The 17,702-nt window shown below is 34.1% G+C and overlaps 1 protein-coding gene across 1 annotated transcript; it reads right to left on the bottom strand.

Moving 5' to 3' along the window:
- Positions 1–409: 409 nt before the first annotated feature.
- On the bottom strand, positions 410–16,227 carry LOC131848044 (85/88 kDa calcium-independent phospholipase A2). The gene is made up of 15 exons (XM_059197800.1): positions 16,026–16,227; positions 15,742–15,949; positions 14,383–14,473; positions 12,738–12,905; positions 9,758–9,889; positions 8,519–8,687; positions 6,590–7,037; positions 5,157–5,327; positions 4,179–4,447; positions 3,338–3,481; positions 2,682–2,814; positions 1,937–2,082; positions 1,492–1,607; positions 833–1,046; positions 410–472 (listed from the first exon to the last, which is right to left on the bottom strand). Exons 1-15 carry the CDS (start codon positions 16,036–16,038, stop codon positions 465–467), a joined length of 2,430 nt encoding a protein of 809 aa, XP_059053783.1. The 5' UTR covers positions 16,039–16,227; the 3' UTR covers positions 410–464.
- Between the last annotated feature and the right edge of the window lie 1,475 nt (positions 16,228–17,702).

Here is a 17,702-nt window from a genome sequence, read left to right on the forward strand (position 1 = left end):
TCAAGCGACATTAGAATGAGCGGTAGATAGATATTTTTTGTAAACTTGAATTTTATGTTATCAACATATTAGTTCGTAGTAGTAGTAATATAGTAGTCATCGAACTAACATTACTATTGATTAATTCGTTTTACTCTTGATTGTGTTTCAAAGGAAGAGTACAAAACGTGATTGAATTCAAATTGATATTGAGATAAGATTCAAGAGCCTGATCTACAAACCGTTATTTTGTTTCTTATTTATTTCAAAATTTATATTTTAATCTATACATTTCTTATTTTTTGTATTGCTTTATATCTCTCTTTCGTAGGTTGTACATTTAGACTAGACGTTAAACATTAAAATATAGAAACATCAAATAAGATATAATAGAGAAACGACTATGATTTTATTTAGATCATTTGCATTATGCTTTAATAATTAGGCATTTTTTAGGTACCTGCATTTTTGCTTGACTAGATTCATTACGTATCTGTAACAAAATAATGAACATCAGATTAGATTGTATATTTTATTATTTATTTCCAGCAAAGTTTGAATGGATCATAGGAATAATTTATAAATAAATATCTTAGGACAATTTACACAGCGCCAACTGCATAGCTTGGAACTAATCCCAAACTATGTAGAACAGGAACTGATATAAAACAAACAAATACAAAAAAAAACTGATACAAAGAAAATGTATCTATATTTTTTTTTGTAAATACATAATACACACATACCGATACAAACAATCATATTCGTGAATACAATTGTTTGCATCGTGTGAGGAATCGAACCCGCAACCACCGCGCGACGTGGTATGAAATAATAAGAGAACGGTAGCGACCTGCTCGTAGTAGCGCCGCGAGGTCGAGCACCTCGTCGCGGTGCTCGCGCATGGCGAGCTGCGCCTCCCAGAGCATGGCCAGCAGGCGGTCGTCGGCGCGCTCGTCCATGGCGACGTCGCGCGACAGCTGCGGCGAGAACCGGAAGTACCGCGCGCCCACGCTGCTGCACCACGCGCGCGCGCGCTCCACCACGCGCCCGTCCGCCTGCGTCGCCTGCACGCACCGCACCGCACCTCTTAGTTACGTACTTAATACTCTACTTCTATTGGCAGGACTGAATACATCGTTATTGACTGTCTTTCCACGCGCGAATATGTTTTCACGCAGGAAACAATATGCATGAAATGTAGATAAAGAGAACGAGAAAGACCGCACGCACCGTCACCCGCCCATTCTCGTGTTCTCGATCGTGTTTATTAGCGCCTTTTTTTAATAATGGCGGACATCCCACTATGACGATATTACGAACGATTTAATATAAGCATAAAAATTACAATTCAAAAGTAAATGCTATGTTTATGTAAATAAACATTATTTCTATTATTTTCTAACGAATCTAATATAACTAAAACAATTCAAACACATTGTAAAAATATAAGATGATGAAGTTGTTGATTTTGAAAATCACTTTGCCATTATATAAATAAATGTCACATACCTGATCGACAAGCAAGCCGCCGATAGCTGACAATCCCCAAGCTAACCTGGCCGTATCCCATAAACTCTCAGGTTTGAACACGTCGAAATCCTTTATTTTCGTAACTGGTATTGAACCTGTAACATAATAATATACTGTTACAGACGTGATACGGTCTTGGAGTTGGGTAGGGGATTTTTAGTAATGGGATGCTACACGGTTCCACCAGGAAACTGTCATGATTAATTCGACATAATGTATAATAGTCCTGACTTCATTGATGCCCCAATGCATTATATCTTGCTAGATATAATCATGAGTACTGAATTCGAGATTGATTTACCATTCATTCATTCATATAGCTAATGTTATTAACATTTTCCTATCAACTGTCGTTAGCGAGTCACCTTAGACATCAAGTGACGTAAACACAATACCTAAGGAAGAAATAACAGGAATTGCTCACCTGTACCACAAGATACGACCACTTTTAAATTGGTTTGTTTAGCTGCATCGTGTTGTCCGGTAGCAATGAGTGCTTGGTTCAATTCTGACAACTCCGTCATGATATCCAATGTAGGATTGTTTCCCATTAATCCGCCATCTAAATATCTGGAATAAGATAAGCATGCTTTAATACAAGATAAACTGAGTACCTACAAGGTCTGCTTAGTTTGGGACTAGATGACGATGCGTAAATTATCCAGAATTATTAATATATTTTTTTAGGACACTCATATTGAATTCTGCATTTGCGGGTTATTACTCATCATTATGACAAACGGGCACGACAATAATACTTGTTCATGTACGGAATTTTCATTTAATGCTAGCATGAAATGAAAATTCATAAGCTGCTAAAACGTCCAACATGAATAAATTATTTTTAATTTGATTTTATTTGCTTTCATGTATATCATAATATTGATGATGGCAGTATAATTTTACCTATAGGAGACTCTTTCCTTAGTTGTCTGTATTAGTATTTCAGTCTCATACCTTCCTACTACTTACTCTTATAGAGTAAGTAGTAGAACGGTATGAGAATGAAAGCAAAGCAACAAATTTTGGAAAGTGGTGGAAGGTTTGAAAGGTACATGGCAATTACGGGATAAGCTAACATGTCAACTATCTATTAGTCCCTTCTATATGAAGCATTGAACGAGACACTAGCACTACTTGGTGGTCTGCTACCGAAATATTTGACATACCTGCCGGAAGCCCGGAAGTAGGATGGTGCAGCACCGGAAGCACGTGCGGCCTGCCACACCAGCTGCTCGGAGGGCGGGGGAGGCGCCGGCAGAGATACCACTGACACCTGATCACCAGCCTCTGCGCGTGGACCTACCGAAGTAACATTATTAAAACCGTTGTATTGAAATATTTATATCCGACAATTCTGACTCAAAAACATTCAACATTTGTAAATGATAATTTAAAAAGTTAAAAACGAAACGAATATATGGTATCAAAATATTCTCGGGAAAAAATTTTAGGAAAACCAGATTTTATTATTAAATAATATTAATAGTTTGGTTATTCTTAAATTTATGAATATTTTTAAATTGACAGATAATATAGAGATGTGGATTTTAGACTCATATAATTAACTTCCTCCTCATGCAAACGCCTTCAGTGTTCTGTCAATATTAAAGCTGACTTTATGGATGGCTAGATGTTTGTTACTCTTTTACGCAAAACCTATTGAACGAATTTTGATGAAACTTTACAGTAATATAGCTTATACATCGGATTAACACATAGGCCATGAATTTCATGCGGGCGAAACTGCAGGCACAACTAGTTATCTATAAAAAAAACCGACAGTCGTGATGTAATTGTATCTAGATCTAAGTTAACTATTTACTTAATGTGCCGTTGTGTTCATCAAGTATCTCCTGTGCCGATTGGTAGTTCCTGAATATGTGAAGGTCCACTGGTTTCCTGTCCGCCAGCACTGCCAATATACACAGCTTCGGATGCTTGATATCGGCCATGACAGTTTCTGTGCCTATAATATATAATTTGCCAGATCTGTATTTTATAAGGCATAATGAATATCATTGCTAAACTACTATTTTATAGGGAATTTGATTGAAGTATCAATTATCCTTTAATCGCAATTAAATTTAAAAAATCATCTTGCATTATATACCTTTTATTATTTACATTTTTTGATTGTTATTTACATTTTATTATTATTACATTTTTTGATTGTCCAGTTTCATAAGTGTAGCAAATATATCTTTATCCTACGTGAGGTCAGCAAAAAAAACAAAACTCTATAGGATCTATGTTTAAGCGGACTGTTGCTTAATCTATCCAATTCATATTATGCATACACACTTTCATTTCAGGATTCCCAAACGCCCTGAGTACCTGATAGATTATTATTTCCTACACTGATAAATATTTCGATTCAAAGCTAGTTTAAATGAAAATACAGTCGACCACTAGTATATTTATTGTATCTGGCTAATAGGAAATGTATTTTTTAAATTTGTATTTAATATTATAGTTCTTTTATAGTACATTCTTATTTCTACTTAAATTCTGTCTTGTCAATCTTTTCCCAACATATGTCACCAATACCATACCAAGTCTTTTTCTATAGTTTTCCTTTTACCTTTTTTACATAATAAAACTACAACAGTATCTATTTTAATCTTTAGTAGCATGTTTCAATAACAAACAAAAAGCAGCCTTACCTAGAGCTTCTTTGAGCATATTCTCTAATGTTTCTGATGGGTACGGCCTCATACCAACAAAGGCTTGTTCTTTTAGTCTAAAATACAATCTCTGACATTCCCTCAATGACTTGCCACATGATAATGCCAACGCAAGAATCCCTCCAGTACTGGTTCCACCGATCCAGTCGAAGCAGTCAATAATGGGCCTACCGACAGCCTCTTCAAGATTTATTAATGTTTGGATGAGTACCAGGCCTCTAATGCCGCCACCGTCCAGACAGAGGAGCCTACAATAATTAAATACGGATTACATATCGACTTATATGTATTAGCACGTGATAAATTATAAACCAGCACAATTTATGAAGAGAAAATGCCATGAAATTGTAAAAGGAAATTGAATTTAATGTCAACGGCATTACAGTTGTATATTAATTGCTAAAAGTAGTAGTATGTATTAAAACATTAAGAGATTATAAATATGTCAGTTTTCTTAATCAGTACGATAGTTTTATTTATAAGTAGACATTACACACATATTGGACTTACTGATGAGTGTAAAGATTAGAGTCGGTTTAGTTGTATTAATTGAACGCTAATGCAAACAAAATCTACTTAACTGAAAGAAATCGACTGAATTTTGTCCTTGTTTTCTATCTTTGTCAGTATCATGACTGACATGACATGACATTATAAATTCTTAAACAATATTGTCATATCCGAGGTAAACTTTATAAAGTTTTCTGCGTAGATACCTCGGTTTCACTTATTTCAGTCACAAAGCTTCGTAAGCTGAGTTTCGGTTATAGGGTTCAAATATCGGAGTTCATAAGAGGCATGACATGCGGTATCACAGGCGTCGCATGATAACGTGATGTCCGTAGTGTTGCTCATGCCTGTGTGCTTACCATCAGGTGGACTATCGTTGATAGTCATTCCACCTACATAAAAACATATTTATTAGTAGTCTGCGATAGTGAATAACAGTGAACTAACCGTCCGCGTTTGTCTTCGTCCTGTGCCGCGGCGCGTATGACTGCGGCCACCGCGAGCATGTCGTTGACGGCCTTGCGTTGCGGCGCGCGCGCTACAGCCGGCGGGGGCACGCCGTTGTACTCACCTCGCGGCAGGCAGCCCGCACGGCACCCGGACATGTCCGCCGCGCATCTGCAACGCACGGACCATATCACTCTAATCAAATCTCGTACAATACCTCAATGGTTCTCTTTCATATATACGAGTACATTTATTTAGTAACAATTACTTGACTTATGTTAGTAAACTAATGTGTGACTATTTTTTCAGTCGGGGCTGTCAATCATCATCATTGAAATTATTTCATCGCTCCCTGTTGATGTTTTAAGAGCTACATCAGCGAATAGCATTGACTACATCCTATTTAAAAAATAGAGAACCTACACTCATTGTACAAGTGCGAAGCCGAAGCCCTAGAGGCGAATATTCGACAACATATACTACACGTTGTATTTTAATAACACGAACTTTATTTTCAACCGCAACTTAAGAATATGTACGTTAATGTATATATGATGTTGTTTTTGTGTTTTGTGTTGTTTTTCCGTGTACGCATATTGTAAAGACAAAAACAACATATGGCCGGATTTGACTAAACACCTGTATAGAACATAGTCTTTATTATTGTTAGAGGGAAAATACTGTGGATAATCATATTAGAAGTATCACTGAGCAAATATAGAACAGTATTAAAATATCGTGAATTGCTGAGTTCTGCTGAGCTAGAAGATAATGGAATGGTGCACCTGCCTGCGTTTGTGGTCTACGCTGGCAGGTTACCAATTAAGGATGATAAGAAGAATTTGAGGTCAGGTCAGTTAGCCTATTGTGGCAAATATACTAGGATTTATAAAGATGGTTTTCAGGTGGGACCGATTGAATGTCAATCTGATATACCTTGTTAGCAATGGAATCTCATCAGTCTACATTAATAACAACCCCTTACCCCCTTTACTTGCTGAGTTATTAATTATATATTGGCATATGCTGAGTAACTTGAGTATAGTTATAACATTACAATTATTATTGATAATAGTTTGCTGTATAATTCTTGGCGGGTATATAAATTGGAATGGCGTACTGGCGACCAACGTGGCCATAAGCGGTAAGTGGTAACCGTCACTTACATATATACATGAGTAGCACTACAGATATTACGATTATGTGACACCCGTGATACCATACACATACGTGATACATTGTCATTTCACAGAACTAAGATGACATACCGGTTTATCCTGTGATTTTATTGCATTTTTCCCACCTTGTATAGTCAGACCCTACAAGGTGAGAAAGTAATAACATTTTATAACTCTACGTTCCATTTACAACATAGTCTCAGCTGAGAGGACAACAAGAAACTTTATTCTGTGTGTATTTACAACGAAACTCACCTTTTAGCTCCAACAGCATGTAAAATATACAAAGTCTTATCATAAACACTGCTAGTCGCGCCAACTGATGCCGACACACAATGCCTCGCTGTAAAACCTTCATTGTTCTTCGCTTCTAAATTCGCTCCGAACACAATCAGCGCTTGTACGATAGATATATTCGTTTGTTTCACTGCCAAATGTAAAGCTGTGTTCCCCTCATTATCGCCTATGGAATGCTCTGCGCCCCTCGATAGTAGAGCTATAGCACACTCTAATCGACCTCGTAGCACCATAATATGCAAAGCTGTACGTCCATCGAAATTGAGGGCGTTTATATCACAGTTCTTATCGACCACCGCCTCGATAACTTCTCTAGATGTCGCCCAGTGGAGTGGATTGCCACCGTGTTTCATGTCCTGCTGATATAATTTCAGCTGGTTGTCTTGAAGCAAGTCGCCGACGATACCTGGAAGAAAGCTGTTTATCAATCAATTATCAAGACTGGTTACTACAATCACGTGCACCAATAAGTAAGGAATCCATACATTACGAAACATGTTTAGTGGAGAGGGGTCGAAGAAGTGTTACAAGAAGTGGGAGGAGTGCTAAATGTCGTGACGTCAAATTTCCAAATTCAATATATTTTAGTATTGAAACACTCAATTTAAACTACTTCCATACATATAAATAAAATTGTAGTGTCTGTTTGTAATATTGAAATAACTGTTTTTTAGTAAATGCATATGAATATAAATACGCTACATACACCATAATAACATTTTTTTTAATTTTTGTCTGCCTGTCTGTTTGTCCCGGCTAATCTCTGAATTGGCAGGAATTTTTTGGCAGGTAGCTTATATAATAAGGAGTAACTTAGGCTGCTTTTATTTTAGAAAAATAAAGTTAAATTCCACGCGGACGAAGTCGCGGGAACACCTAGTATTTTATAAATATACTAAACACATGACGTCACATTAGGGAGGGTGAAGTCTCACAAATGTGACCAGCTGTGCCAAGAATGGAGGAAGTGGAAAAAATCATGAAATTCTTGAATGAAGCATTTAAAGACATTCTGTTATAGCAACACATATTTATAAATCATATTAAGTGCGAAGTGCGCGTTAGGCTAGTTATTTAGAACCTCCATTGATAAACAGCAAAAGTAAAGAATCTGTATGAAATTTATATTTTTTATTACTCTGAGAAATATCGGTAAGTTCGTTTCCTACCATGTTGGTTACAAATATTCTATGCGGAAGGTACACACGTTAAAAGTACCCAAGTCTCGGTAACTACCTCTATTTCTGATTATAGGTTTAGGTCGGATGAGTTTTTTTCCTATATTATATATTGTTGCAGATGAATTTACGTAAAACTACCAGACCACTAAATTATATACTGCCTCGTTGAATATAACGTGACGACCTTGGTTTAACAATGTTTTGTTTTTGGATAATTGTATTCAAAATTGCCCGTTTATCGAGTAGTTAAAAGAGTTTATCAAGTCCTAAACTAAACGAAGCCTACGGACACTATTAAGAAATAGTGTTCATTAAAAAATCATTTCTTATTTTCACATCTAAGTTTTAAAAACAACGTCCGTGAAATAAAACCAGCTTTTTATGTTCAAGGGATTAGGCTGAGCATTGATAAATCTGTGAATCAGGCTTTCTTTTTATATATAACATAATACCGGCTCTGATTAATTTAGAACTATTGCTGAAGGCATCCTATAAAATAGTTTTTTATATATTATTGTATTTTATATTTTGACGTTATGTTCCTTTTCTTTATAGTGATTGTTTTTGTTATGCTATGCTTTGTATTACGTTTTTTTCACTTGAAGCTGATCTTAATATATACCTTACCAAGGAACGTGTCTCACTTTTAACAAGTGTATTTAACACTCCTGTGTCATAACTATTATTTATGATTATCGATACTCACCAGGTGAAGTGCTGGTGGTGCGTCGTGCCGCACCTAGGTTAACATCCGCGCCGGCGAGTAGCAACGTGCGGACACAGTCTGGAGCATCCGCGAGACATGCCATATGCAGCGGCGTGTAGCCCTGCTTGTTGTATACATTGAGTGATGTAGCCTTCGCTGCTGCCAAAGCCTGTAACAACATAAAACTAACTACAGCTAAGCTAAAATTCTAAAAACTAAATTTGTGAATAAAATAGATATATTATTTATTCAAAGTTAATTTAAACACATTTGAATAACTTGTGAATTTATATTCCCAAGTTTTGACTAAACATGAAAACAGTAATTCTCAAATTTAGTTGTTAAAATTCGAGAATTTATATTCTAAAGTGTAATGAAAGCCTGTTACGAAATTGAAAACAAAAATTAGTACAGTTTCGATTTCGAAAAATATTTCAAAAATAAACGTACACAGTTTCATACGACTGCGTCTCGTTAGGCTCAGTTTACCTATTATTTTATTTATTTATAATTCTTTATTGCACCAATATTAAAAGTAGATACATAAAAAGAAAATAATATATAACAATACATTAAAGAAAGAAGAAGGTACAGAAGGCGGTCTTATCGCTAACGCAATCTCTTCTATTATTTAAAATAACTTAGAAAGTAATCTAAAAAAAATGAATAATATTTTTTACATATTTTTTTATTGAAACTAAAAATACTACTAAATGTTAAATTCAACAATGACAATGCAAAGTCAAATATTTTATTTCTATTATTGACAACGTGTGGTAAACTCGTCCCGCTTGGCTAACTAATGTAACTTCATCCTCGCCCTATCAGCTCACTAGTTCTCCGGCAGAATATACTATTTATAAAAACGGGAGCAACATTCTATAAGCAAAGATGATACAAGAAGATCAAGACAGAAAGATCCGGAAGAGGAAAGAGTACTGGTGGCCAATACCGAAGTTACTGTTGGTACGCAATGCCGTCGTCGTACCACTCTTCGAAATCTAGCCTGATCTCATCCAGATTCTAGCATCTTCTACTGATGCCCGGCCAGCGTATACCATTAGCGCAGTCAAGAGCAATATTCTATTATTTTTATAACCCATTACAAAACCAGCCAGTATAACTAAAGGAACGCAAAAAACAAATATATAAATATAACATATTTATATATTTTTGGCTCGTACTATATATACTTTATAAATAAATTACTTAAAAAAACTTATAAATATTTCCACATACATTGATAATTTCCTTGTTACTGCCGGCGGCGTAGTGGTACACTGTGTTGCCGTCATTGTCGACGGTATTTAATGAACACTTCAAGGAAATAAGACTTTGTACCATGCGCACATTGGAGGTTTTCACAGCCACCTGAAAAAAATTTGAATACATAAATAGTTCACGAATAATTTCAGTTCATATTAAGACTATATGAAATAATTTAGGATCTTATGAATATTGATGTACTATAATATAAAAAATATATATAATGAGAAAGTGTAAATATCTATATGTGTATCTGTCTGTCTGTTTGTTAACTGACTGTAATGTGAATCATTTAATGATTCAACAGCTACATGCAGTAGTAAAATTTGTTTATTATATACTAACTGTGCCCGCGGTTTTACCCGCAAGAAAACTATAGCCTATATGTTATTCTGATGTATAAGCTATATTACAGTAAAGTTTCATCAAAATTCGTACAGTAGTTTTTAAGTGAAAGCGTAACAAACATTAATCCATACTTACAAACTTTCGAGTTTATAATATTAATAAGATTAACATATACAATACGCACTGATGTATTAAGTACATTCTTGGATTCACACAATAGATTGTAGCCAGCTGATGTCATTAAACGATAATAACATTAGTCTTTTTTTAACAAAGATAAAATATACAAGGTTATATCACCTCGTGTGTCGTGACTTAATACTTTGCTACCCCGACTTACACCAAAAAGGTCGTAAGTAAAAATCTGATAAAGACAAAAAAAAATCTGTGTAAAAACTATTTCTAACTGGTCTCCGGTTAAAGAAACATCGATGATAAATAAAAATAAAGAAGTGGGTGAAGTTTGACACGTGGAGTATAGCATTCACCACAAAATTTTACATCTGACTACCCCCATCAGAAAAACTGTCGTGTCTGTATATGATTATTAATATTAAGTCTATTTTTACCAGAGGTACACTGTCAAGTCATCTGCGTGGGTACATTTAACAGTAATCATTTCAGCCGCCAACCAACTTGCTTTGTGAACTGTGTTTCAGACGTAGGATGTAGATTAGATAGTGTACTTACCGGATAAGCAGCATGACATCTTAGTCATAAGTCAGAGTCGTATCACGGATGTCTATTAGTCATGAGTCAAAGTGGTGTCACGGATGTCTTTTAGTCATGAGACAAAGTAGTATCACGGATGTCTTTTAGTCATAATACAAAGTGGTATCACGGATGTCTTTTAGTCATTAGACAAAATGGTATCACGGATGTCTTCTAGTCATGATACAAAGTAGTATCACGGATGACTTTTAGTCATAATACAAAGTGGTATCACGGATGCCTTTTAGTCATGAGACAAAGTGGTATCATGGATGTCTTTTAGTCATGAGACAAAGTGGTATCACGGATGTCTTTTAGTCATGAGACAAAGTGGTATCACGGATGTCTGTTAGTCATGAGACAAAGTGGTATCACGGATGCCTTTTAGTCATGAGATAAAGTGGTATCACGGATGTCTTTTAGTCATGAGACAAAGTGGTATCACGGATGCCTTTTAGTCATGAGACAAAGTGGTATCACGGATGCCTTTTAGTCATGAGACAAAGTGGTATCACGGATGTCTTTGAGTCATGAGACAAAGTGGTATCACGGATGTCTTTTAGTCATGAGACAAAGTGGTATCGCGGATGCCTTTTAGTCATGAGACAAAGTGGTATCACGGATGTCTTTCAGTGTTGAGTCAGAGTGGTATTACAGATGTCACTTTATATGTGTTCATAGTGCCTTTCATGAGAATTTAAGAAAATCCAGACTAACCGACAATACAGCTTCATATTTATAATATTACTAAAGTACAAGTCTAATTATACGGAAATATATGTAGTATAAAGACGAGGCTGCTAGAACTATTACTGACTATTACTCTTAACTTAATAAATATAAAACTTAAAATATTATTGTTTGGAACAGCGAACTACGTCATTACAACTAAATCATTACACCCGACAATTTCTGACGTATACTGATAGGTACCAATAATAGAAAACATGTTTTTTTTTTTCAATATAATGGTATACGATATATTTGCATAAGTATATAAAAAATAATATTGTGTGTTATGACAAATCACGTGTTATAACATTGATCGTTTTATGTAGTTACAAAATTTTTAAACCTGTATTAACTATGTCAATTTCCGTATTTAAAAAAACCTTCAGTGGAACCCTAGATTAAATATGAATCCGGTTGGAAATGGATAAGTTAAGGGACAGATAAAGCGGGATAGAATGCTATCGATATCACATGTCTCGATTTACATTTTACTTATTTTATTGATTAAATATCTCAGACATCCGCCCCGCTAAGTAATCAAGATGGGGATGTGACAGAAAAAAAATAATATTAGTGCAAACAGTAGGCTCGCTATCTGCCAGATTGGATTCCAATCTTGCCTTACAAAATGAAGTCGCTTAGGCTGTCTGTTCGCTTATATCTTTTAAACTACGCAACGGATTTTAATGCAGTTTTTTGCAACACAGAGTGATTTGAGAGGAAGTTATAAATTTATAATACATGTATAACCATGCGAAGCCGGGTAGCACGTATACTATATTATACATATATACAATAGTTAATGGTAGGTATAGATCTACCCCGCGAAATGTAGTTAGGTATGTCAAGTATTGTTTACACCAGAATGTCGACAATGTCTGTGAATTCCCAATCTCCGTTAACAGTTACAATAGTATTTATTATGTACTGTCTTACATGACGTATGAATAAGTTTTTTTTTTACACGCTTACATATATACATTACATCTAAAATTGAATTTACTCTAAATACAAATATTACCGATTTAAACCTTTATTTACTAATTTATAAATTAGTACAGATTGTTTTGATACAGGTTCCGATAAAATACTCTGAAAATTGTCTATGAATAAGTTAAAAGGAGTGATGACATATATACTCTTACTCATAAGTTATACTAACCATTAATGGAGTGGCTCCTGTATGGGGATCGACAGAATCAATACACTTTTGTACCTCAGCGACATTGAATAGCTCACACAGACCAAAATGGGCTACTATATGTGCTATTGTCCACGCTTGATGTTCTGATAGTATATCACAAAGTTTCTGTAGAGTTGGTATGGTGCACTGCAAACAAAAGTTGTTTGAGATTTAATAAAATTGAATACAACAAATTTTGTAAGGTTAATTAACTTACAAATGCTTTTAAAATGCCTCGATATCACAGTAATACTATAATCACTGGTTTCATTCTTTGTACTGTACCTATAGCTTCGTTATAAGTATGTACTTATGTAATCTTTCTGTTTACAGAACAGGTACATTATATATATATATATATATATATATATATATATATATATATATATATATATATATTTTCCATAGTACCGACTATAGAATAGTAAAAATGATATTACATATAGCTATATACAATATGTTGTAAATAGTTAATTCAAAGACAAATTAGATGTTAAATGCGATTTCGGCTGCTATTTTTAAGATAAAAGATAGCCTATGTCTGTGCGCTTTCTACTTACAACAATACAACTTATCACAAGAAATTTCACCCATTTAGTCTCAAAAAAAAAACAAAACACTTTCGCATATATTACTATGTTTTCATAGAAATTACGTTTTAATAACGATATTCTGTAGAGGTCATGATAAAGACATACAAACAAACGTTATCAACAATCATTTATAGACCCGTGCTATTCGTTTCCAATAGAGCTACAAATGTATCTTGGCGGAACATAACAATTTATGTAATCACGGTGTTTATTCAATATTATTGCTAGAATAATTCGATTTTATTACAAAGTAAACTAAGCGGTGTTTATTTATGACTTGGAATATTTATACAATCATATAAAGCTGAAGAGTTTTTTTTTCGGACTACTCTGATGCTGCTACCCGCAGCTGGCCTTTACAGCTTCACCGGACGATAGGGGGCGAGTGCAGATGGCACTCCAAACCCGCGGAAAGACTTATGGAGCGGCTGAAGGCCAACTACCGCCTGACGGATACGACTTTAGTCTGAGGGCAACACTAGGGGTTCGAACCTCGGCTCAGGCCGTCGTAATATCGATCCTCGTTTGAATTGGACGGGGGATCGATCGGAGGGGTAAAGCTGACGAGTTTCGTTTCTTCTTACATTTTATTGCCCAATTTTATAAACCACACTGCCATCCTTAATAATCTTTAAAATCATACAAACCAAATAAGTAAAAATATCTGAATTAACGTAAGAAAATGCAATACGATACAGTCGCCATTTATTTTAAATTTGAATATGGTTGAAAACGCGGGCGCTGCTAATCCATGATATAAAAAAGCTAAATTGCGTATCTGACTGTTTATTACATTTTCAGGACTAAACGGCTGAACGGATCTTAATAAAATTTGGCGTGAACATAGACTGTATTCTGAATACTGACATAGGCGCATGAAAGTTGAGATAATTAATAATAGTGGTATATTCCAACATAATATGCATCTTCCAGACACATCTCACACATCTTATTTTGAATGAGATAGATATATTGATACCACACATACAGATATAAACAAGTAAAATATAATACAAATAACAATGCTTTACCTCTTTAGTTATTTCAATGTATAATGGTATTTTCTCTACATATATAGTGAACTTTTCTTCCGAAATCTCTTGACTTTCTGATCGGAATAAACTGAAAACAATATATTTACATTAAACACATTCAAGGGTACATTATCATGTATAGTGAAGATATGTGTTAAACCTCATTTTTTTAATGGATGATAATGGAATGGTGCGCCCGCCGACGTTTTACGCTAGCAAGGCACCAGTCGAAGATGATAAGATAAGCAAGAGGTCTGACCAGTCAATCCATTGTAGGAAATTTAACATATTGAATTTCAGGTCGAACCACATGGAGGTCAACCTGACATAGTGCATTACTAGCAATGGGATTATAAGTCCACATTAGAAAGAGTTTTCTTAAATCTACACTATTACTACTCCTACTACATAATGGCCACACCACCCGCACAGTGAATCCATGGAATACTAAGAAGATTGTCTCCCCAGTAGCCCAGTAATAACTGCATGTACCTACTTTACATGGCAATTTTTACCACATTATAATAGTAATAAAAAGTAAAAGTAGCCAATATCCTCCCTTACCCTAAATATGAATTATAATTGGATTTATAAATACAATTAAACAGGTCTTAACACAAATCTCTCTCGATGTTTGGACTAGGTTGCTTCCATTTGTCATGTTCACACCCATTTAACTACATTAATAATGTGTACTAAATGCAAAAGTTTAAAATATATTTTGGGTTTACCAACAATGTACCAAGAGATAATATGAAACCTTCATATTGATAGTATTAATAAGAATATTGTAAGTCAGAATATATCAGTGCATGTGAAGTAAAAAAAACTTATCCCAAGATGTGAATTGTTCTTTAGATATCATGTGATCCAAGTCACTAAATGTCAATAGAATGAATCATAAAATCAATGTCATTTCAATGGATTACAATGTAAATAACAATCCTCATTAATATGACTTATTGTAATATAGTATATAGTGTCAAAAAATATTTTAAAATAATTACATCTGACACCATGTTGATTGTTTATTTAAATACTTCTTTTATTTATTTTTTAAATAGTTTTTTTTGGGATTATTTGGGAAAATTGTGAGAAATGAAGGCGCTATAAAGTATTATCTCAGCTCACATAAAAAAACATTTTAGTCAGTACTTTGTTTAGTTCCTATAAATTATTAATAAATATTTAGTGGATTACAACAAAATAATTTTATTACTATGCAACTAAATAATACTTTACTATTTGAATGTATATACTTACATTACTTTGTGATAATAAAAAGTACAGAGTTCAATATTGTATATACTTATTAAATATCATAGACAAAATTAATTACATAAACACTGCACTCACCTGTACATCTGATGCAGTGTCTCCGTAAAGGGTTTCTGTAGTACAATTTCATAACACTTGTCTTTTGTATTTCTTTCTGCAGGACCTTTGGGTCCATATAATATCATGGAGTCCTTCCTAAAGTGTATGGGTCTTGAGATGTAGTTGTCAGATCTCACTTCTAGCACTTTGGTAGGTGGCTCTTCGCCTCCGAGTAACCCTCGAAAAACTAATAAAACATTAGTGTATTTGTTAATTTTAAGTTGAAAACTGTACTACAAATAATTAAGAATTTGCACACTTACATGAATTTAGCATTTTATTAGAATTATATTGTGTTTATTTATGAATAGAGGGTTAAGTTTTTTCTAATTTGAATTTGTTAGTTTTTATATACACAACAAATATGTACTTTAGTTTCATTCACATAACCAATACATCAAAGGACAAGCTAAATCCTTTCGTAAAGCGAACGATATAAATTCTACAATACACTTTCATTGACTACAAACGCCAGTCTTGTATTGACAGTTGAATGCTGATAGTAATTTGTGCTACAGATACAGAACGGTTTTTTTTTTCCATTAGCATTACGGCTTTGGGTAATATACATATTTTTATCCGTCTCTTAACTCTTGTAGCACTTGTAGAAAAGTAGTATCGACAACATAAAACAATTAATTACCTAATAATTCTTATACTTCATGATATACTCGAAATAGTCGGCCGATCGATTCCTCGACCAATTTAAAGACTGATCAAAATTACAACGCCTTAAAACCCCTAGCGGTACACTTAGTTAACGGATTTAACGGATACTCCAAAGAGTAAAGTAAATATACCAAACCCACCGTTAGGCCAGAGTTGGGTTTCAACCGCTCCAAAAGTTTTTCCGCGGGTTTGGAATGCCTTGAGCACTAGCCCCCAACCTTTCGATGAAGCTGTAAATAATACGGCCAACAGCATTAGAACGTTTCGAAAAAAGTCTAAACAGTTTATGCAAAAACTCCGGTTTTATTCACAGATTTACTGGCGATTTTTGCCACGTTTAATTAGTGAGGTTTCGCCACAACCATATATTTACAGATATAAGTAAAAATACAACTGTAATTAAAAAAATATATTTTTACGCTATCTATTATCAAGTAGACTCAACTACTGGACTTGACAATAGAAATTAACTTAGGATTGTGAAGCATTGAAAAAAAAAAACTATGATGGTAAACTATGATGGTAAACTAAACTATGGTGCTTGGAGATGATACAAAATTATCATGATACAAATAAATTTAATTATGCGACGGATTTCATTACCGTATTTATTTTTAATTTTAACATTAAAGTAATAAGTGAATAATTAAGCTAATACTTAGATTTACTGAAGTTCTCTCAGTTTCGGGTGCACGTTACCACTTTACGGGATTTTTTAAATATAAAAGCAATGTATACTTAATATTTTTATTATGGATACACAAAAATGGAACGCACTAAATATAAGTTTATTCATTTGTAAGTGGGAAACATTTTGTACTTGCTTGTATCATCCACTTGTAATAACTTTAATAAATTCCAATAATACTAAAAAATATTTGGTTTTAAAAACATTTAACATAATTAATACAACTAGTGACTAGGGATAATAGTGATGTATTACGAATCATAAAATTAATAAAAACTTATTATATAAAGCACTTACTGAGCCCACGATTTTGTATCCATTTAACTGTTTGTCTGAGAACTGATTGGAATAAAAAAACACAAAATTTGAAGCGACACTTACTACAATTATTAAAACCCGCATCTAAATACGTATATAAGATTACTAATGCCCAAACAAAAATATATCATTCATGTACAGACAGGGAACAGTTACATTTTTATTTAATACATAGATTATTAAATCAGATCACTTAGAGTTGACAATTCATCAAGCTAATAGCTATAGTTTACACATTTATTTACTTTTTGATGATTATACTTTC

This window comes from Achroia grisella, unplaced genomic scaffold (genome assembly GCF_030625045.1).
Source record: "Achroia grisella isolate CSIRO2021 unplaced genomic scaffold, CSIRO_AGI_Agris_v1 utg546, whole genome shotgun sequence".
Lineage (NCBI taxonomy): Eukaryota > Metazoa > Arthropoda > Insecta > Lepidoptera > Pyralidae > Achroia > Achroia grisella.

Coding starts and splice junctions, on each gene's coding strand:
- LOC131848044 (XM_059197800.1), bottom strand. Junction 8,688..9,757: donor GTAACAAGGAAATTATCAAT/GTATGTGGAAAT, acceptor ATGTTGTTACAG/GCTTTGGCAGCAGCGAAGGC. Junction 7,038..8,518: donor CACCACCAGCACTTCACCTG/GTGAGTATCGAT, acceptor GCTTTCTTCCAG/GTATCGTCGGCGACTTGCTT.